Genomic DNA, 23,612 nt, shown 5'->3' on the forward strand with positions numbered 1-23,612 from the left:
TCGCTTCTCTTTTAACGATGCTTGATTTTTTCTTTCAAATATTCTTGGCCGCCTTAGAAAATCGTATTAAAACGTGCACAATGATTCGCAGTTTAATCGTTATGCGTTACAATGAGTTGCGTGTTAGATCGATTAAAAAATCCGATAGTCCATGTGGCATGCGATGTGTTAACGTTAGATAGTGCTTTAATAAAATACTAAACCTATCGCTCGAACGCAGAACGGAGTGACCCCGCTTCACGTGGCATCTCATTACGATCATCAGAATGTAGCGTTACTTTTGCTCGATAAGGGCGCGTCGCCTCATGCTATGGCCAAAAATGGTCACACCCCGCTACATATTGCCGCACGCAAGAATCAGGTAAGCGGTGTACGAACGGTGGCATCGGAGACCAGACAATAGCAAATCAATGTCATCGCGATACTTAAAACCAACGTTGTTCTCTGTTCGATCGTAGATGGACATCGCGACCACTTTATTAGAATACGGAGCGAAAGCGAACGCAGAATCGAAAGCAGGATTTACGCCGCTACATTTGAGCGCGCAGGAGGGCCACACCGATATGTCAACGCTTCTTATCGAGCACAAAGCAGATACAAATCACAAAGCAAAAGTACAGTCGCAATTCCAACTTCCGAACACTTTGACTGCCGATTCAAAGTCCAATTTTTAAATCAAGACGAGCTGTCTCGCGTCGCTCGGCAGTCAACATGTTCATGGCATCCTGTTAAACAACATTTATTAATTGCAGAATGGCCTCACGCCGCTTCACTTGTGCGCACAAGAGGATAAAGTCAATGTCGCCTCCATTCTTGTTAAAAATGGTGCTCAGATCGATGCTAAAACAAAGGTATATTTCCAAGTTTACAGCCCTTCCTCTATCAGTCTGTGTTTCATTTTCTCGCGACTTAAGAAATTAAATTACCAGTTCCACTTGAGTTAATAATCTTTTTCAAGCATTATAGTGTTAAGATTTTCAAGTTCCTGATAAGAGTCAATCGTTCTCGTTCCAGGCCGGCTATACTCCATTGCACGTGGCAGCTCACTTTGGCCAAGCGGCTATGGTCCGATTCCTCTTGCGATCTGGTGCAGCCGTAGACAGTAGTACAAACGCAGGATACACACCGTTGCACCAAGCTGCGCAGCAGGGGCACACGCTAGTAATTAATTTATTGTTGGAGGGCAAAGCCAAGCCGAACACTACGACCAATGTAAGCGAACCGTTCGAAGATTCGTCGACCTTTATAAAAATGTTGAAAACCATGCGATCGGGATCCTCGTCAGAAAATATCTTCGTTTCCACAGAATGGCCAGACGGCGTTGGACATAGCACAAAAGCTCGGCTACATCAGCGTCATCGAGACTCTGAAAGTAGTCACCGAAACCGTAATCACAACCACCCACACGATCACCATCGAAGAGAAATACAAAGTCCAGGCCCCGGAGTCGATGCAAGAAACGTTCATGAGCGACAGCGAGGACGAAGGCGGTAAGTGCTCCTCCCTCGTCCGCTTGACATTCTATCACGATATCTTTCTCACATTGTTTGTTCTCTAACTTAATGTTTCCTATATAATACTTACGTTTAAGGTGAAGTACTAGCTAACGTAGGCAGTCGTCTCACTAGGATACTAGGCATAATACCATAGAAATAGGCAGTAGCAAGTCTGCGGATATGGTTGCGATGCGATTCGGCTTCTGTGATGCGCTTCTTATAGTCGTAACAGCCTCTTAGTGTTCCTAGATTAGACCGTCCGGACTCTACCGATCGATGTTCACCACTTATTAGGCGTTCTTGCATGAAACCACCTAATGAGAAATCTTAACTTGGCGGACACGCTTGCTCGAGATATCTACCACCTAAAGTTCTATGGCAAAGCTCTCTGCGAGCGTTTCGCGCCACCGATTGAACACGAAAAAATATTGTAACGCGGGGCGTTTCGTTCCGGGAACGTCCACTTTCGAAACATTGCATGGAAAGCTGCAGTTCTATACGGTCCTCCAGTTTCGATTGCACTGAAAGCTACCAAATCAGATATCCACGTTATAGTGGCACATTCAGTGTAATTACACTTTGGTGATCGCTGGACTGCGGATTTTTAAAGCGAAGTGAAAAGTTGCGTTCGAAAAGTACAGTAATTTCTCCCCAATTCGATTATTAGAGCCTCGCGGCTCGCTTTTTATAGTTACCGACTGTTAATAACTATAAAAACGAGACGAAAATTGTCCATTTTTGTGCGCGATCCGAGCACGAATTAGGGAGAAATTACTGCATTCCTAAATTCTTGAACAGATTGTGCTATTCTTGATTTTTCGTCTATTTAAAGCACGTTGCAACGTGCATCGAATCCGCAGTCCGAATTGCAGTGAATTCTCCCTAATTTTCCTTCGGCTTGCAAACAAAAATGGACAATTTGGGAGAGAGGAGATACGATTATCCAAAGCTTGCGTCTGATTTTTATAAATGTTGGCAATCGGCAGCTATAGAAACAAGCCGCTCGAATAATCGCATCTCCCCTTCCCAAATTGTCCACTTTTGTTTACAAGCTGAGCGTCAATTAAGGAGAATTTGCTGTACAAATGACGACTTGTGACTGCACGCAGTTAAGGCATAACTGCAGAAACGATTGAAAATCTTTATTGGAGTCCTGCTTGACGGCCACCAGCCATTTAATTAGCGTCGAACCCTACGAATCGTAACGATCCGACCGATTTTTCGGGCAACGAGCACAAACGGTCCCGATAAATGTTTAACGAAGACTATACCGCGAGGACCGTAGATACCGTTGAGGCAAATTCTCCAACGAAAGTCCAAGTGCTAGATGGTGATATTATTTGCTTGCCTTGTTGCATTTATGTTCCATTCGTTTCGCAAGAGCATGCGTTTAGAGTATGTTCACTGGGTTGTTGCTAACGTCGAGGAATATGTACTTAACTTTCCTATCATAGTACTGTTAGACCTATATACAGAGAACACAGTAAGAGAACAAAGCTGTCTCGAAACGGTCTAGCCTTTCGTGTCTCGATAGAGAACAATGATCTAGAGGCCAGATAACGCCGCACACCAGTAACGTAGTCGCCTGCTTACACAGGTAATAGCGATCCCAGATACGTGAGAAATATTATTCTCGAGTAATATTCGTTTGGTATTTCATAGTTATCTGTGTAAGACTTGTTATAGCGATGCGATTATTACATATGCTGTAGAACGCATTTCTTCCTTCGTTTATATTCGATAGGTGGGTCCAAGTTTTAATCACGATCAGAGATTCATTTGTCAGGTTTGTTTGTTTGCTCACGGTACGACTATAGTTTTAGTTCCCTTTTGATTCATTGAATGACGTACGATTGTGAGAACAGTTCAATTTTTCACTCGTTGTAATCATGCTCGAACTCATTCTAGAAAAAAAAAAATACCATGCATCGGCTTTGTTAATGAGATAATTCTTCTTGTCTTGTGGTAACTTTTTAAACAATTTGTTACGAATGCTAATAGTATTTGATGTTATGCAACTAGAACACAATCGATTCCATTTGTCTTAATCGATCGTTTCGTTCGCGTTAAAGACAGAGAAAGTGTCGAACTAACTGAACCACGTCGAACTAACGAACAAATTCGTAGCAAACGAACAAACCGTGCTTATTTTCCACTACGCTAAGCGCCGGGTCTACATCGCTGTGTGCCGCCGCAATCTGTGAACGCTCGATTTTATGAGAATAACGCGCGCGGAAAGTATCAACGAGCCGTCAAATCGCGCACGCGAATGCTTACGCGAGCAGCGCGAAGAAATCGAAAAGAATACATGTTTAATTCATACGTCTCGTGCCCCGTAACTTCTCTGCCTGTTTAAGAATAAATCGAAACGCGGGCGTGAAACGTCCGATATGAAACCGCTCCAGCAAGAAGAATCTCTGTTTTCACGCTTTACCACTTGAACGGTATATTTATCCGCTATTTTCATTCATAATCTTTTCATGTATGAGACGAAAGCAATATTTTTAGAATAAATGTTAGGCTTTGCAGCTGTTTTTTATTGCACGAGAGCGACGCTTTTTGTTGTAGGGTTTTCTGTACATTTTTGCCCATGTTTCAACAATGTTCAGGAAATTTTATGCCAGGAAAAAATCAAACTTGCTGTCGGCATGTAGGTATAGCAATGGAAAAGCAACGGAAGCATTGAAAGAAGAACTAAGATTTTGTCAGTGTAATCATTTAACTTTTAATTGACAGGATAATTTTTCTAAGAACTACGATTCTTCGCTTATTATTTGATTGTGGATTTTACGCATTTATGGCAGAAGTGACATTAGAAGAAGTTAGATTATTTTTAACATAGGAAAGTGATCAATGAAGAGAATCAATTTTTATTTCAAATCCGTTTCCTACAACTGAGGTAGACAATTTTAGTTTTGTATAAAGATCCTCAATCGCTATGATCCTGCTTATTATGACCATTGAACTGCAGATCTTTATGCAAAAGAAAAATTGTATACATGGATTGCAAAGAGTAGAAACCAAAAAGTTTTATTCTACGTTTAACAATTTTAATAAACTTTAATTAGCACATTGACATTTTTAAATTCATTTAGTCTCTCTACTGCTTTGAATCACATTTGTACATGTGCTTTCATAAATAGACTGCATATTTTATGCATTTATGAGAAAAATGGTCAGATCAAATGTGAAACATTGAAAACGGTTTAAGAAATTGAAATATATTTTTGCACTAATCTCAATTCCTCAAAATCGTTAAGGATAGACATAAATATCTCTGTACTACCTCCTGTTTTTTCAAATTAGTGCAGACAATCTATATTTTGCATAAAAGCCCAATAAAATTAATCATAATTTCTTTTATTGTCTTTGGGCATTTACAGGCAATTCTCTTACAGAATTATGATTAAAGTTGACAGTATGCTGTGACATAATGACTAACTTACATGATTATAAGATTATCAGATCATTAGATCATTATACATTATAGTGTAATAACTCGTGCGTGATCGCGTTATGTTTACAATGATATCAAATTTCTAATCGTAAATGAATAAAATCTGCGGTATAGTTGTAAATGAATAAAACCTGCAGTATAATTATAAATGAATACAATCTGCAGTATAATTATAAACGAATAAAATCTGCAGTGTGATCATAAATGCATAAAATCTGCAATCTAGTAGCAAATGCGTAAAATCTGTAGTCGAACGATTGAAGAAAAGACATGTATTTTTTTCGTGAACCGGTCAAGCAGACGAAAAGGTCCTAATGATTACCACTTATGGCACCGCTTAGGGACCATTGAATGGTATCGCATAATGTAGACCCGGCTTGAAACAACCTAGACCGCCTAACTGTCTAACAACCCAGTGATAGCGAAATTTAGAAACAGTGTTTATGGTGCGAAACTAGCATTTTGATGAGAAAAATTACCTTACTCGACGGCGTACGATGTAGGTGGTGATGAAATCGGCATGGCAGCCATGAATGTGTACGGGCAGCCTCCACACGCGCAACACGTGTACCTTCCTTCTTACTACCAGGGCCAAATGACCTACACCCGTAAGTTGTCTGTACTCTGTTTCTGTCACTCTTTCACATATCACACGTGCGCGAACATTATCTCTGTCTTTCTCTGTCTCTCTCTCTCCACCCCCACATATGTATCCATATATACATATACATACATATTATACCTAAAATACATCTGTCAGCACATTCAAGGTACGTGCGAACCGAATCATCCATCTCGTTTCTCTTCTTTCGGGGAAAAATTCATCCGAGGGACCTGTCGCCGGATTCTCGACCGCGTTCCGCTCGCCGAATTGTATTTTCTGCTCGTAATCGCGAATGCTTATAAATTCCAGAAACATGTAATTCGTTCGTTGCGCTCGATTTATCTTTTCATCGCGATCAACGGGCCGTTTTGACCCGATCGTCGCCTAATCACTCAACCTGCAGAAATCAAATTAGATAAATCGCTAGGAACAACGGGATTAGAGTGATCTACAAGAAGGATCTTCGAAAATATGTTCTGAAAAATTAATGGATAAAGCGGAGGATTATTAGAGTCATCGTCAATTGTATAGTTGTTCCGTTATCCGAGGGTTAAACAGAACATTTCAATAAAAATTAAGAAGCTTGTGTATGATAGAAAGAAAACATTTCTACGAATTTTTATCTGTTGTTTAGAAAGATTTTAATGAAATCGGATTGAAATTGTTTAACGCTATAGTTGTTTGACAATGCCTGAATCCTGACAATTAATCGAAACCTTCGCATTTTTTAATATTTATAGAAAAATTAACGTGTCCAATGGTACCTTGAAATTGTTAAACAATGTCGGGAATATTTATACTCGTTTATATTTCTGTCAAAAATGGGCCTCCGTTCTAGTATTAACAGATGCAACTCATTCATTTTATGTGTCCCATAATTATGTGGGATGATTCCTGAGGTCATTTGAAGTAACTTTTTCCTTAGCAAAAATGTTCTACGAGGCTTCGTTCACGAGTTATTAACGAAAAACAGTGACCAATGAGAGGCGAGCTCGACTAGACGCAACGTGGTCGAGCCAACGAGCGCACGAATCCCACTTCCGTTCATTGGCTCCGCCGCCTCGCGCCAGCTGATCTCGCCTCTCATTGGTCAGCGTTTGTTCATTAATAACTCGTAAACAAAGCCGCGGATTGCATTTTCGATAAGGAAAAAGTTGCTTCAAATGTCCTCAGGAATCACCTCTTTCAGGCTGTCAACATAATTATTGGACAACCTGTATATTTTTCCTCTGGTTTACTAGCAGATGCAATTTTTGTCTATCAGAGATTAGAAATCTTTCCATAATTTCCACGTTGTTAATTAGCGTGGCGTCTACCTTCCAAATTATCCAAAGTCGAAAATTCTAGTAAGGTTTCATTGAGTTTGACCATCATCTCGTGACAAAAACGAATCTTTCATTTAGCTACATTCTGCTCTCCAATAATTGCAATTCCGTTTCTCAATCATCATATTTTTATGACGAACGTGACTTTAATTGACAACATTGCATGGCGACGTTATCGAAGTCACGAAAATTGTTTTCTTACGGGCAAAAGTCTCCGATTACACAGACTTATTTCTCGACATTGTGTAAACGATGACCGAACAAATTTTTCTTAGATAGTCCGAACAAAATTTTCTTAAATATTATTAAACAGAATAAAAATGATTTCAAACATCGTTTTCGAAAAATACGAGCCGAACAGTCAACAATTTCGCAACTGTGCTTGGGAAATCGGTCGTTCGCGACTGTTTTCTTCCGCAAAGGTCCTTTCATCTTTACATTAATGGATTTGCGAACAGATTCACGCGTTGCTCTCCCGGTACAAATACTGAATAATCGCCTGCGTGTCGAAATATCGAGATCGTTGTTGACTTTCATTGATCTTTTATGGAGACTCTCTTTTTCTGCAGAGACGCGCGCAGCCATAACTCTTCTCGAACCGCTGTTTGTTCACACTCCATTTCGTTTACATTCTCGGTGGTCCGCCATTCTTCTGCAAAATTGCGAATTTTTGAGACCCCGGTGGTACGATGTTTGAGTTTTTAACACTGCAAATAGATTACGAGCCTAAAATGCTATAAACTGTGTTGTATTGAGACTCGTAAATACAGCGCCATTTGCTATCCAAATTTTGCAGTTTTTGACACCGAAATTTTGGAAGTTTGCATATTTTGTACACGAAAAATCAATTCGTCTATATTTATATCAATTCGTCTTCTATATTATTATTACTAAACTGAAGAACTTAATGTATAAATGCAAGCGCATATTAACGAAAATTAAAACTCCTTCTTCCGATTATTATAAAACAATTCGTGAAAACGAGAATTTTCATACAAAATTAGCTACATATTTCAAGGAGAAATGTTTGCCTTTCCTCAATAATTTTAGTCAGTTGAAAACGATACATAGATGTTTACAAATTCTTTTAACACTTTCATTTTTTGAAATTTCATCTCCCTATTTTTTATCACAACTTCATAAGTGCACAAAAGAATTTCTAAGAAATTCCAACAACGTTCTAAATCGAAATGTTTTTTTTGAAAATTATTTCCTTCAAATTGTCTAAATCTAAATTCTCTTCCTCGAAAAGCCTTTCACCGAGAATAATATTGCTATAAAAATAGCAAAAAGATGTAAATAAATTAAATCTCGCGATTTTTATAAAGCCTCACACGTTGGTCGCTTTCAGAACTCGGTAAATCAGTGTCGAACGCTATGATAAAAACAAGAATCTTCATCGTGAGATTCATGTAATTAGAATGGTATGCACACAACCTCTGTTTCAATGCAAGTAAATGAAGGAAAAATGAGCAACGAACCGCAGGGATACAATTTCTTGTCCCTGCTTTTGGTGAAGAAGCTATAAATCAGTTACACGCGCGTCACAAATGTACGCAGTAGATGTATATATATAGAAGTTGCGTTATCCATGCTACTTGTAATTCAACGAGATCATTATCATCGATTCATTACTCGTCGGACTTGAATATACGGGCTTCATTTATTATTTCCGACTCGGCACTGCGTTACAGTACTTCACTATACTGTTACTTGGCAGTATTTGTAAGAATCCTTATCTCTTTCACAGAATTCTCCGCTTTTTTCAAGATCATGTCATTACAGACACCGCATTGAGCCTAATCGCGGGATGATTCGAGCAATAATTGTAGCTAGATTTGTCGGTTCCGCGTTTCGATCAATATTTTTTAGCAAGATATTTCAAAATTGTATCGTCGATATTCGAGTTATTGCTACTTCCCAGAACGAAAATCAGATTTCAGATTTGCATAGACACACGTTTCAAAGAGTGAAATCACTGCCACGACTTACGTAAGTTGTTTTTCTTTTCGAGAGTGCCACTGCCACAGGGGAACTCAACGTTACTCAACAGGAATTCAACGTTAGATCCATTTTGTTAAACGCAGCAGGGTTGCAGCTTTTATTTATAGAACGGTCTGTTTCCTCTTAAATAGATCATTGCTATCACACAGATCTTGTCAATGAATTCCTTCTACCGCAATCGCGAGTCCTTCTACTTCAATGGCTTCCATTTCGTCGCGATAGAACTTGAACGTCCCGGTCGTTACGTTCTTCATTCATGAGATTGCCATCTGCAACTTTGAATTTCTCGTACCATCGACGATGTTCATTCATCTTGTTACCAAATACGGTTTTATTAAATACCGTTAATGTGACGTTGCGCTATTGCATCATTGATAAATGTTACCGCATTGTTACTAGACCGCGGATCACTTTCTTTCTTTGAACGTTTTAACGAGTTGAAAATATCACATTTGTGTTCTTAAAGTCTTTCAGTCTTTTAAATTGTACTTGCACATTTGTCTCATAAATGTGTAAAATTTGCAGTCTTATTATTACTAATAAATGTAATTTATTATATTTATTTTTCTATTCGTGAAAGAATAGTGCACAAAAATGGCTAATGCTGAAATAAAAGAAACGGTAAATGCATTGTATAAAATGGCAACTCGTATGTTGAAACAATAGTATCTTTTTCTCAAACATTTTATAACTTTATCACTGTAAAATCTGTTATTTCACAGTACTAATTAATTTTTCATTAAAATCTTCATTCATAAATGAAATATTCAACTTCTGATACCATTTTACACAATGCATTTACTGTTTCTTTAATTTCAGCATTAGTCATTTTTGTGCACTATTCTTTTACGAGTACAAAAATAAATATAATAAATTACATTTATCAGTAATAAATAAACTAAAATACTTTAAAAACACGAATGTGACATTTTCAAAGAATTTAAAAAAAATTCTAGTCATTCAGCCTAGTTTGAAAAAAGTTATATCGTTTTAAAAGATGTTCGAATGCTCTTTTTGCCTGGGGTTTTATATTTCATTTATAAATGAAGATTTTAACTGAAAAATTGATCAGTACTGTGAAGTGACAGATTTTATAACGATAATATTCCAAAGAAAAGAAAACTCTGTTGGTGCATTAAATTTTCGAGATCTGGCGTATTCTACTGCAATGTTTACATGGTCATGATTGCAATATTTCACGTCTGATTTAGGATTTTCATTAGAAAGTTGATTAGTACTGTGAAATATCAGATTTTATAACAATGCGGTTGCAGAACCTTCGAGATAAACCAAGATAAACCAATTAACATTTCATAGAATTCAATTTTTAATTCTTGAATGTCAGTATTAGCCATTATTATAGTATTATTCTTGCACAAATAGGAAAATCAATATAAAAAAATGACAGCTATTGGTAATAATTAGACACTTATTAGTAATAATTAGACTGTCGATTTCGCGCATTTAAGACGAAAATGCACAAGTGCAATTTCAAAATGGCCTGAAAATCTTGAACAACACCAATGCGACATTGTCGAAAAATTAAAAAAAAAATTCATATCGTTCAGTCGAATTTCAAAAGAAAAGTTAACACGTTTCGAAAGGCATTCAAATACTCCTCGCCAGGGGTAGTAGGAACCACGATAGGGTAAACATTGGGCGGATCTCGCGAAGACAGAGCCGGCGCGGTTTTTCGCCGACGAAATCGCGGAAAACGGTACACCGCCGAAGTAGGGCGCGCAGCTACTGTTAATGCAATTTGCATAATAACGAGTTGTGCGATCATTACGCCAGTCGGCAGGAACAGACGCGGGCCTGTGTGCTCTGTTTTGACGTATCATCGTCGTACCTACACGCACTCCGTTCCCCCGTTACGCAACAGCCGACGCGGCTCGGCCCGACTCGGCCCGACGTGTGCGTCTCGTACCGTATTATTCGTGCAGTTAGTCTAACCCCCGGCGTTCTGGCTTGTCGCCAAATACGATTCACGACCAAAATACCAGAATTTATATAACGTGCATATTTTTCTTTTTTCCCGCTCCTGTCCCCCCTTTCGGCCGCGCGCGCGCGCGCGCGCGCATCGCGCGCAATTTCCTTCCACGAATTTGTTCCGCGCGATAAGGGCGCGGCGAGCACGCCGGGAAAACTGATCAACGGCCGCTAACGACGCCAGTTAACGTTAATTGATCACGTTACACCGTAAATGGGACGTGTAGACAGGGCACAACCGCTCGCCGCGCGAACCCGACCGCGAGCTCCAGTTCGGAAAGCGGAGGAAACGACACGTACCGACACATTAACCCCTCGACGCGCAAATATTTTCATCTACCGTCATTCCTGAAGCGTAAAGGAATTTTTAACAATAGAATTAACGAGCCGTATGCGCGGCCCATTGTGTTTCACTGCAACCGGCAGGATTTATTTAAAAAACGGACGCTCTTGTAATACACGTGAAATTGCGAATTTTTGTAGGAGAATTATTTGTAATTGATTTTTATTGTGAATTTTTCGCAGAGATTTGGGTCGATCGATTTTAAATGAGGGTGAGAGCAATTATAACAAATTTTTATTATAGATTTAAATTGTAATAGGTCTTTCATAGAAATATAAATTTTTAATTATAATAGATTTTTAACAGAAATTTATATTTTAATGAGCTCTTTCAATTAAGCTTTAAATATTAATTGAAAAAGTATTTTTTTGACTAAAATAGTTTAACTAAAAATATGTTATAGATACATTTCTGTAATATTAGAAATTGTATAAGAAAATCAACGAAGTTCGTTCATCCTGTTTTTTTATCAAATGCTGTTGTTTTTACATCCTGCTTTTGCATTGTTAATAAACGTTAATGCATTCTCATTGATAGATATAATTCGTTGTATTCATTTTCTCATTCGTACGAGAATAATGCACGAGAATGACTAATACTGAAATCATGGGAACAAAAATTGAATTCTATAAAATACTTCGTCGAAACAATAGAATATGTATTTGATTCGCCAAAACAATAGTGTGTTCCTTTCAAAGGCTCGGCAACTTCATTGTTATAAAATCTGACATTTCGCAGTACCAATCAACTTTCCAATTGAAATCCTGATACATGCGTAGGGTATAGCAATCGTGGTCATGTTAACATCGCATTAAATATTTCGATCTGCAGTCATGCCAGAACCGTGAATTAATTTTTCATACTGTAATTACCGAGCCAAAACGCGACTAATGTATAACGTTTTAATATATAATGCCAATGTCATAAAATTATATAGATTCAGACGGTATTATATGGTAAATAATTTTTAAAAATTTTCCCACAATTATAATAACTGTATACGATTTTTATGAAAATCGCTGAATTCAAATACATTGTCAAGAATGCAAAATTCAAAATGGAAAATTAGTCACTGCAGCCACGAGCATGGTTTTTACATGGTTTCTTGGCTGCTGATTTTATGCGACTATGACAAAAATGTGTAGGTGAAATTTCGAACAACGTAAATAACAAAACAATTCGAGGACGTCCGTGTATTATTTTCTGAAATCGCTGAAATTATTAAAGAAAAAAATGAAATTTCTATTCGACTCATATTTGTTGCCGTTGATGAAGATAAACTGTATTTCGAATAAGTTCGCAGTTTATTCGTAAACATTGAACAAGTCAAAATTGGCAAGAAGTATTATTGCAGAGCGATACGCGAGCCGTCGTTTCGAAGAAGATATGCAACCACAGTGCATTTCACCAATTTCTTTCTTTTCGTGTCAATCTTTCATCCGTAGTTAAAAAAATCCTGTTCAATAAATAACTGTATTTTTTGTCTTAATGATTTGAACACGTTGCGAGTAACACAACGGCGTGCGTCAATTCTTCCAATCGATGTTCCTTTTAAATTCATAAAATTCATATTCTACTAACACCAGAACTACTGAGCGCTAAACGCGACTAATTTACACGCAACTTTTTCCTTAGCGAAAATGCAATGCGCGTCTTCGTTAACGAGTTATTAACGAAAAACACCGACCAATGAGGGAGGACGAGCTCGCCTGACGCAAGGCGACCGAGCCAATGAGCGGAACTGGGCGTCGCCTTGCGCCAGCCGCGCTCGCCTCTCCCATTGGTCAGTGTTTGTTCGTTAATAACTCGTGAACAAAGCCGCGGGTTGCATTTGTGCAAAGGAAAAAGTTACTTCGAATCACTTCAGGAACCCATTTCCCGGAAGTAACATAATTTTCGGATACCCCGTATATCGTTTTATAACAGTACCAAGACTGGATTTATTTAAACTTTATATCTATATTATATTATTATATTATTATTAAGATATAACAATTATATTATTATATTATTAATATTAGCATTAATATATAGTAATTACATTATTATATTATTTATATCATAATATCTACTTCAACAAAGAAGCGTGCCTAAAAATTTCTCCGAGAAATACTTTCATGAAAGCACTATATAAAATCAGAAACTGCTTCGCTAGATCTCGGCGCTGGCGATCGACGGCGATCCTCGAGGATCGGAAGGTATCGGCGCTGGTGTGTGTCGCGCGGTGTAAATAAAGTCGGCGGAAAAGCTGTACGCCGGCTACTATTATAAAATCGGTGATTCACGGAATGAGGTCACGTTTCTGTTAGGTGGAGCACCGCGAGTCGAACTTGTATTAATCTTCAGTCGCTGTTCCTGACCCCGCCGGTGGTGGCACGCGACGAAACGCCCGCGGAACAAGGGAAAGACGTGTGTCCGAGCCGTCGCGCGCGCCTTGTTAATGCAATTTACCGAATCGAATCTAATCAGCCGGAGTAGAGTAATCTTCTTGCGTAAGTGGGCCTGGAGAACGTGCCCCGCGTCGCTCGGGAAAAGAAGCGGAGACGGAGGACGCGTCCGTTCCTCGTGCTTATTTTTTCGGCGGAAAAGGGAGGAGGTTCTTTGCGCGGCCACAGCGCCGCGAGCCGTTCCAGCCGACTCATCAATGAATGCGTAGCGATAACTCGCGCTAATTGGAATTCGTGCGACCTAGCTCTAGCGGCGCACACATCGTCGTCGGTCGGTTCAGTCGGTGATGTAATTAGTCCTGTGTACGTAGCGTACAGAGGCGGTACAGAGTGTTCACCGAGCCGGGGATAAAGTTGCCGCGCTCTGCACGGGAAACTTTTCGCGCGAGTGTGCCTCTCCGTGTATCCGCTTCTCTCGCTCTCTCCGTATCTCTCGCGAATACGTCCGAAGATATCGGAGATATCGGAGATATATAGTCTTCGAATTCGCGCCCCGGTGAAAGGAAGAGGGACGGTTTTCGATTGTGTTTCCCGCGCGATCAAGGATCCGGCATGGCCAAGGGGAAAGTGAAGCGCAAGGAATCGAGGAAGGTGACGTGCTGCGGGTGTACAGGCAGCAGGAACAGCGACACTCTATGTAAATATATGATCGTTTTAGAGGTCTTTCTTCATGGGAGACGAGTTTATGGGACGGGTGATTGACGCTGGAGAGAGGACGTCTGACGGTAGGCGCTCCGCTGATTGTTGCTCTTTGAATCGGGAAGAGCGAACGACAGGCCTTTGAGGCGATTCGGAGGGATTTTTCATTTTTCGATCGTCTCCGCGTCTCTCGGTGGCTATGGATCCCTCGGTATTTCGGTGATCGACTGTCGGTCGCGATCGCGAAAAGAGGTAACGATCGTTGAATCGTGCGGATTTTATGCATTTGCGACGGTAATTGTGCAGACCGGATATAAAATATTGAAATTATTGAGGACAAAATCGAATGTTTTTCTTGTGATTAATAGTGGTAATTTTTATTTTGCATAAAAATCCGTAGTTCAACGATCATTGTTGGGTGACTTGTTCGTTGAATGAACAGTTAAGCTGTGCGCTTGTTCAAATGATAATAATAGTAATTACGTTATTTATTTAGAGAAATTAATATTGAGGCAGCGAGAGAAATTAATAATAATGTGACAGTCACGCGAGGACGGATCAAATATGAAAACTTAAATACAAAAAGAAAGTCGAGAGAGGAAAAGAATGATTTTGATCCTCTGAATGATGTTATCCTAATTCAGCTGTTTCGCTATTCACTTTTTATCTTCTTGAACACAATTCTAGCATTTTCTCATAATTGTGTCAGAAGGTGTATCTGGAAGTGTTTTATTATATTATATTAATTTTAACAAAATCGTTTATTTTTAATAATTTCTTTTACAATTTCCTTAGTTAATTTTGTCTGTGAAACTACTGTATAAATTTTAATGTGAAAAAAGGTATGATTTTGATGTAACACAAGCAATGTTCATTCACTAGAGGCTGTTCATTCAATGGACAGATCATCCTAATTGAGAATCCGTATCAATGATCAGTTATAGTGTGGAAGATCGATTAGATCTTCATAGATTCGCGACATTAATGAAAGTGAATGATTGAGAAATTAACGCTTTGACGGCCCCGCGAAAAACTACGAATGTGTCATAAAAGTAAAGTCTTTTGTACAATTAAATTAAAATTGCAACGCTAAGGAATGTGACACGAATTATTTTTTCAACATTCTCACTTCTTGCGAATCTTAATGAAATTAAGAAATTAGAATGTCACTCGCATGTGGGTGAAGCGGCAGTCAAATGGTTAATAATGTAATAATGATGCACTTTTTAATGGCACAATTATGATATAGTTTATCACTGTTATAGATAACATACATTTTATCAATGATATAATTATGATATATATATATATATATTTATAACTGCGCTGTATCGATTTTAATCATTCAAATTTTAGCGAAGTCATGTGTACAACGAACGTCAAAGGGTTAAGAAGTGATGTCTATTAACACTAGATTTACGGAACCCCTTCAAAATGATGGGACATTAATTTTTTAATTTACGATTATTCATATCGTAAAGATACATTTACGAGTTATTTATTCAATTTATATCTTACTTACGGCAAATGTTACGATAACACTTGTGAAAAATCAGAATAAATGTCTTATTGTTACTTTTATAAACTAGTATAAAACTAGTATAAAACTTTACTAGTATAAAACTTTACTAGTATAAAACTAGTCTTTTGTGCTCCGTAAATCTAGTGATAATAATAGATTAATAATAAAGCATTGGAAATAGAGAATAGAACAGTTACTTGACTGTCATGCTAGACTAAATCTTGCTTGATTTATGCAACAAATCGTGATCCACATACGTGTGGATCGTCCTAGATTGAACTGTTTACGTGCGAAACGTGTTTGGCTGACGGAGAATTCTAACATCGAAGGTTCAGATGATCCAGATCATAGATTTTACTGTACTTGCCTTTTTGTTCATTTCTATTTTTGTAAAACGATCTAGAGCGGTGATCCGCGTGAAGATCTGCTGTTTAACGATCGAGTTAGACGTCACTCTTTATCCTCTTATCTGTGTCGATCGATTCTCAATTTTATCGACCACTGTGCATTTTATGCAATTTCTCTCGGCGAGTTCTTTCACAATAATCCGAGTATGTGTGACATTTACGAACACGTCTTGCGAAAAGTTTCATGGAAATTGTGTTGGACGAGTATACATTTACAGTTAAGAAGTTAAACAAAGAAGAACGATCCAAAATCGAGATTAAAACGAGGAGGACGATCCAACTTCGAAGTTAAAAAGGGGAAAACGATTCAACTTCGAGGTTAAAAATGGGGAAAAAATCACTCTTTCGGATTTGAATAGGGATAGCATCGATTATAATAAATTTTTAATATAAAATTTGATTATAACGAATTTTTAATACAAGTTTGAATTTTAATAGATTTTTATTTTATATTAATTGAATTTAAATGAGGGTGATATCAACTATAATCAATTTTTCATACCAAGTTTAACGATTAGTCTGCGGATTTTTATGCAGAACAAAATTGATCTGTATCAACTGCAAAAAATAGAAGCTGAATAAAAACTTCGTTCCTTCTACAATAATTTCATTAGATTGAAAATAATGTTTAAATTCTTCCAATCTTTCTACCATTTCAAATTGAAACTATTTCCGCCATAAGTGCACAAAATCCGCATTCTATTAATAATAACAAATTCTCACTACAAACTGAAAATATAATATCTATTTTTAATAGAAATTTAATTAGAAATTTTGGATTACAATAGTTTTTTAACAGAAATTTAATTATTCTGAATTGTCAGAGTTTTCATAGAAAATTAAGTTTTGTTATATTTCTAGCAAGCTAAGTAAATGTTGAAAATCACGAAACACGATCTCCACGATTATGAAGGGGGAACAAACGTATATTGTTCTGTATGTTGCAACATTGTGGCTGAAGAACATGATAAACAGGTGTGCGACTTCAAAGTTACACCGAGCCACGGAGAGTTAAGTCAGCAATCCAGTCAGCAAATTTTTCTACGAGCAACGTTGCATTGTTCTAGAAATTCGGGGATTATTTTTCAGCAAACTGGGGATCAGTTCTCGGCATTATTGCCGAAGTTATCGGAACGGCAGGGTGGGAATAATGTAGCAAGGCAGTGACGAAACAACGGCCAAGTGCTACAAGAGAATTGGTTACCTGACGACGTCTGCTGGAAGGCCAGATGTTTGGCAAATGTTCCATTCGTCACGCGGCTCTATAATGTCCGTCATATTACCGAGCATAAAGCAGCCCGCGTATTTCCATTACTTATTTTTCCGTGGAACTTCTGGCCCCGTGGAATGGAAATAGATTTTTAGAGCCACGTTAACGGACACGGCTTCGTTCAAGTTAAATAAGAATCGCCGGCTTTGCAGAATTGTCCAGGCCGTTTTGCGTCGCTTACGGTTCCGACAGAAACATTTGCAAGGTAAAATACGCGCATACGCGTGCGTGTAAAAGCTCTTTGTATAATGATTATCGCTGTACCCTCGACGCGATAACCAACGCTTACGAAGTGATAATAAGAGACCTGCCACGCGACTTTGTTTCCCGTAGCTCCGAGGTGTTAACGCGTGCTAAATATTCGGTTTAAACTCCTCCTGGGTGAAAATATGGAAATTTATTGTTCGCGAAAACATGAACGCTTCAGTATGATATATAATAATGTCATAACATTATTCACACAAAATAACCTCGACACCAATGTTAGAATGTACGAACATTTACAAGTATAAAATCGATCATTATTACATTTACACGTTTTGTGTTTAGAGTAAATTCTGTCCAGAATTTTTATTATTCGAACGTTGCGATTATGAGCAGATTTTTAAAATACAGGAGAACGTGTAAATTAACATAGTCTAACGTAGTCTTTATTATCCTCTATGGGCAGTGGGTAATCTTCGAGTCGACGAAGGACACACGTTTCTGTAATTCTAATTTTTCTAAAATTACGTAGGAAAAGAAACAAATGTGAACAAAGATCTAGTAACGAATGGACTGTAGATTTTCCTGCAAAATAAAAGTCTTCTGCATCATGCAGGAAACAGAACATCTGATTTCTTGTCTTAGAATAATTTGTTTATTTCTTGTCTCAGAATAATTAATTTATTTCTCGTCTCAGAATAATTAATTTATCTCCTGTCTCAGAATAATCAATTTATGTCTTATCTCGGAGTAATTAATTTACCTTCTTTCTCGTCGGAACAAGTTTAATAAATTATATGCAAAATAATTGCTGAAATTCTTCGGCACTTTGTACATTCTGCATCACTCAGCCATTTTTGTCATAAATGCACAAAATTCGCAGTCCATTAACGAGTCGTCGGTTATCTTGTCAAGATTTTCTCTCAACTTCTGCAACTTGGCAGAGTCTACGCTCTTCCTACAAGTTGGTCACTGCAATTCTGAAACGTCCCCTTGAACCCGATCGAATACTACGTGTTCAAGTAGGCAACGAGAATTCCATCGCCATTTTCGGCGCGTAAACCTAAATAACTTCGAGCTAGCTACATGATTTCGCGTTAGTCAGTATACGATCATTACAGAACGGGGTTTAATCGAACATTGAATGTTACATTGAAACTGTAAGAAGTCCATTGCGAGAATTTTATTGTTTAACTTCAAAGAACTTTATTGGTTGATTTTATTGTAAGAATTTCATTGATTAACTTCATTGAAAGAATTCTTTTTTATTAATTTCATTGGAAGACCTTTATCGATTAATCACATTCTGAGAATTTTATTGATTAACTTCATTGAAAGAATTTTATTGACTAACTTCAGTAAAAGAATTATATTGATTAACTTCAATAAAAGAATTTTATTGATTAACTTCAATAAAAGAATTTTATTGATTAACTTCAATGCAAGACTTATATTGATTAATTCCAATGGAAGAATCTTGTTGTAAGAACTCAACAAGAACTGTTTCATTTATTCAACCTATTTTTCTCGCTAGATATTTATGCATTCGCAGTGGAAAACCTGCGAAGCACAAGAAAACGTGCACAGTGATACAAATGAGTGCTATTTGTCTCTCGCATTGAAAGAAAATCTTCTAGTCAGAAAAAAACCTCTTACGATCACTCCAATTTGTCTCAAGTAATATAAGTAATAAATATGTGTCTAAAAAAAAAGAAAACAGCACTTGCACAAGAAACCGTGTACAGTGATAAACACAAATAGCATTTGTCTCTTCCATCGAGAGTAAATCCTCTTGACAAAGAGACAAAATCCATCGTTACAATTTTTCGAAAGTAACCGGCGAAAACCAGAGCTCGCAGAAAAATCTGCAGTTATTGCACCTATTGTCTCAACCAGGTCGAACAGTTTTAGCAATTCGAACAGCTTCATTGCTCCAAACTGTTTCATTAATCCGCACGGTTTCTACTAGTTAATACCGCTCACTGTTTCACAGTTCGAACAGTTTCGTCAGCTCGAACAGTGCTACTCCGATCTTTGCATATATTCGCGGATAATCCCGAGTCTAATTCGACGACGATCCAACGAGGAAACATTCCTTGCATCGATTAGAAGCAACCTGCGTGAGTGCACATTTTCTTGGTCTCGAGGATCTATAATAATAATAATAGTTGTTTCACGCAACTCGAACAGTTTCATTTGTCGAAGGTGTCCCATCGATAGGCTGTGGATTTTATGCATTTATGATAACGATATCATAGTGAAGTATTAAGCAACGAAGATACCACGAGAATTTAAAGCTAGAATTTTTTAATCAGTCGAAAAGTTTTTCTTCTGGAATTATTGATGTTATAAAAATGTTTCTATGAGCGATTTTTCTTTTATTTCAAGCAATTTTAATCTCTCTTGAGATTATTTCCATAACATCGTACGTATAAAAAACTGTCAAGTAGTTACAATATTTCAGATTGATAATTTGAAATTTCTTACAAACGAGTGGACTATATTTACCGTGGATTTACAAAGTATAACGCTGTATGACAATGGAAGAGAATAGTTCATTTTATGTCTTCATTCTATTCGAGTTTTAGTAGAAAAATAAGAACTATCTGTCTCGATTGCTACAAACAGGAGAGAAATAAATATTTCTTTTCATTCTTAAAATGTTTAACAAATTGAAAATAATGTAACATTGTTCAATCTATTCGCTTTCGTCATAAATACGCATTAATAATCGAACTCTTTTTAAAACAATAATTTTTTTAAAAGTGGTCGGAATGACTTGTATATTTTTAGATGTTGGAGAGACTGGTTTATTAGGCAATGTCTACAAACGTTTTTTAAAATTGTTTGGATAAGGAACTCGCGCTTTTCAACTGATTCATCTTTTTCATTTTAACTCTTGCATATTCATAAAATTCCCAGTATGCATAAATTAGCGATACCTCAAAACGCATTTTCTAAATTGTCGTCATAGAGTCAGACAAAAAATTTAAAAAGCTCCCGGTTTTTATTTCGTTTTTGTCATTCTAAGTAGCAGCAGAATTAATAAAAAAATGTTTTAGTCATTGTACAGTAAATTAGTCATCTAACATCTCAATAAAATTCTAGTCATTTCATTCAATTTGAAAAAAGTTATTATTTCAAAATTTTTCCTAATATGACTCCTATTTTTTTATTATTCCAAATAATAGCAAAATTAAAAAATAGTGTTTTAGTCACTATGCAGCAAACTAGTCCTTCTAAACATCTCAACAAAAATTCCAGTCTCCCCTTTAATTTAAAAAAAATTATTTTAAAATTCGTCCTAACATTAACTAGCTCCCCTAGCATCTCAAAAAATTCCAGCCGTTACCAATGATCTGAAAGAAGTCATCGTTTCAAATTTTGTCCGCATGTTAACGCGAGTCGCCGTCAATTTTGGGGAACCTTCGTTCCCTAAAACGGACAATTCTCATTCCGCGCGAAGATCCTTAGTCGACAGACCAGCTGGAACTGTTTTACCAGCGACTGCCGCATACTTTCGTGCTGTTCATATCAGTCGAAGCCGTTCCGCTGTTACGTGGCACGCTTGCTGTTATCGTTTGTTGACGCAACAGCACGCGCGTTACGTATCTGTCAGTCCGTGGCCCGCGAACGTTTCCGTTCCTCGCACAGTTTTTCTTGCGTGCGTGACCCGACGGGCGTGAAGGAAGTGCATCGGATATTCGCGTTGCGAATCGAATACGATCGAATACGTCTTCTGCGGAACGGAGTCGACGTCGAAGGCGACCGGATCGGAGACGTCAGAGTCACAGGACGCACCGCCGTGGATCGCATAAGGGAGCAGCTTCGCGGTCAGGTCGCTTAATTGACCGGCACAAGAAACGTGACTATGTACCCGTTTATGACATAACAATGAGGCGGACGGAATCAATGACATAAGACGCGGCGAACGATGATATCGCGTACGTTCCTTTGGAGGGGCAACGATCAAGGTCGGCTGGTTCGCGTTCGCTAGCAATGGGATCAAGTTCGATATGCGTTCACGAGGCAGTTGCAACAGGCGAGTTTCGGTTCACGGGCCGGGAATGCTACTCCGCGCCGCTTGCGTTTTCAGCGGGCATTTTTGCAGAACGATCTCGCGAGTTTCAGAATCATGCTCGATTTTTCAGAGAGCCTCCGAGAGTTCTCCGGAGCCTCTTCTTTTGTTATTTACGCTGTCGAACACCACGTGGGCTTATTAGCAACGTGCACGTCGCTGTGCATATTTACCTGTTGCACTCGAAGGCATTTTAATCCTAAGTCCAATATACAGTAGTGTGCGTAATTATAGACCCGAAGTAACTTTTACATCTTTAGTGACATCTGTACAAAATATTGTGTTTGTATATTTGTATATTTCTATTTTCTATTATTTATAATATGGAGATATATAAATATGATTTTTTGTTAAGTTTTTTAAAATATATATAATATTATATATATATATATATATATATATATATATATATATATATATATATATATATATATCTATATAATATATATAATATATCTCAGCCGAAGAGGATCACTTACAGTACTGTGAATAATTATGAATATGATGTAACTCTTTTACGTTTTTACTGATATTTAAACGAATGCTATATTTGCATATTTCTATTTTATATCGTTTCTAATATAGAAATATGCAAATATTTTGTCAGGTTTTCGTTCAAATTTCATTAAAACTGTAGGAGTTACTTCGAGTCTATAATTATTCACAGCACTGTAGTTTCTCTGGCCTACAGTATTTCCATTTTACATAATTTATGCATACGAAATTGAATTGTCTGACTCATACAGCAGTTACACTTACAGCAGTTTGTTTTTTTCAAAGATAAATATGATAATGTAAAAATTATCTTGGAACGTGACACAATTTTTAGCGGTGCCTCAGGGTCATCACTCGAGTGCAAAGGTTTAATTTTATAAATACGACGTTTATAAAATTTTGTTGGTTCGATTGCAAATGAGCAAAGTATAATTTTCTTTCTTTCTTCAACATTGGAACTGCCAAACTAGTCAAAAAAACTGGTATCGCATTTTTTCTTTTACAATTCCTGATACTATAAAAATGTTTTTGTTAGACATTTTTTTACATGAACCTCTTCATTCGAGCACATATTACAATAAAAATCGTAGGTAATTTAAATAAATCCGATCTTGTCATTGTTATAAAACGATATACACGTTCGGTAGTTCTAATGTAAATAATTTTAATAAGTTGAAATTAGTACAACAACACGCGCTTGGTTATTTTTAATATTTTTACTGTTTCCAGTTTCACCCGGCAATTCTTGCCTACTAATTACAAAGATTACAGTAATTGACTATATGGTAAATAATTATAAATAAAAGCGATGACTTTTAACATATTTTTATAATAATAATAATAATTACTATTATATTAGTAGCGGTGTAATATACATAGTCTGTTCAAAAAGATATCAATTATGTGCATAGAAAAAAATCCCCGATTACGAAGCTTTATATCTTGTTCCGGATATTTATACTGACACGTCGAGTCTTCGGTGAGATTAATTTTATAGAGACGCGAAGCCAGCTGATAGCGGTTTGCACGTAATCTGTTAGCCAAACATACGAAATCTCTGGAAAGAGTGTGGTTCGTAGACCACAGCTTGAAAACCAGGCTGATAGAAAAGTGCGAAGAACTTAGCGCCTTTGACTTTTGCCTCTTTAAATATTGAAATATTAATACAATAAATTCTCCCTAATTGACGTTCAGATTGTGTGCACAAAAATGGACAATTTGGGAAGAGGAGATACGATTATTCGAGCCTTTTATAGTTGTTTACAATCGGTAACTATAAAATAAATAATACAATAATATAATAATATAATAATGTAATAATATAATAATATA

At 37.2% G+C, this 23,612-nt stretch overlaps 1 protein-coding gene and 1 long non-coding RNA gene across 26 annotated transcripts in view; one reads left to right on the top strand and one right to left on the bottom strand.

Annotated features, from left to right (window-relative positions):
- The window catches only part of LOC117220538 (uncharacterized), a 175,687-nt gene that overhangs the window by 66,304 nt on the left and 85,771 nt on the right, over nt 1-23,612 (top strand). For 17 of the 24 annotated variants that reach the window (XM_033470596.2, XM_033470576.2, XM_033470578.2 and 14 more), the window contains exons 13-18: nt 221-361; nt 459-614; nt 753-851; nt 1,015-1,212; nt 1,307-1,490; nt 5,457-5,561. In XM_033470596.2, coding sequence (XP_033326487.1) covers nt 221-361; nt 459-614; nt 753-851; nt 1,015-1,212; nt 1,307-1,490; nt 5,457-5,561 — 883 coding nt within the window. Of the gene's footprint in view, nt 1-220; nt 362-458; nt 615-752; nt 852-1,014; nt 1,213-1,306; nt 1,491-5,456; nt 5,562-13,572; nt 14,303-19,693; nt 19,828-21,369; nt 21,573-21,622; nt 21,750-23,612 lie in introns of those variants that run through there. The other 7 variants (XM_033470583.2, XM_076518729.1, XM_033470584.2 and 4 more) reach the window with 6 other exon arrangements.
- On the bottom strand, nt 1,405-9,356 carry LOC143258815 (uncharacterized). 2 transcript variants are annotated; one of them, XR_013032700.1, is made up of 3 exons: nt 8,875-9,356; nt 5,433-7,534; nt 1,405-3,400 (listed from the first exon to the last, which is right to left on the bottom strand). It is a non-coding gene; the product is annotated as an uncharacterized LOC143258815 (long non-coding RNA). The 2 variants fall into 2 exon arrangements; XR_013032699.1 differs by having other exon boundaries at nt 5,433-7,589.

The sequence above is a fragment of the Megalopta genalis genome, chromosome 2 (assembly GCF_051020955.1).
Source record: "Megalopta genalis isolate 19385.01 chromosome 2, iyMegGena1_principal, whole genome shotgun sequence".
Taxonomy (NCBI): Eukaryota; Metazoa; Arthropoda; class Insecta; order Hymenoptera; family Halictidae; genus Megalopta; species Megalopta genalis.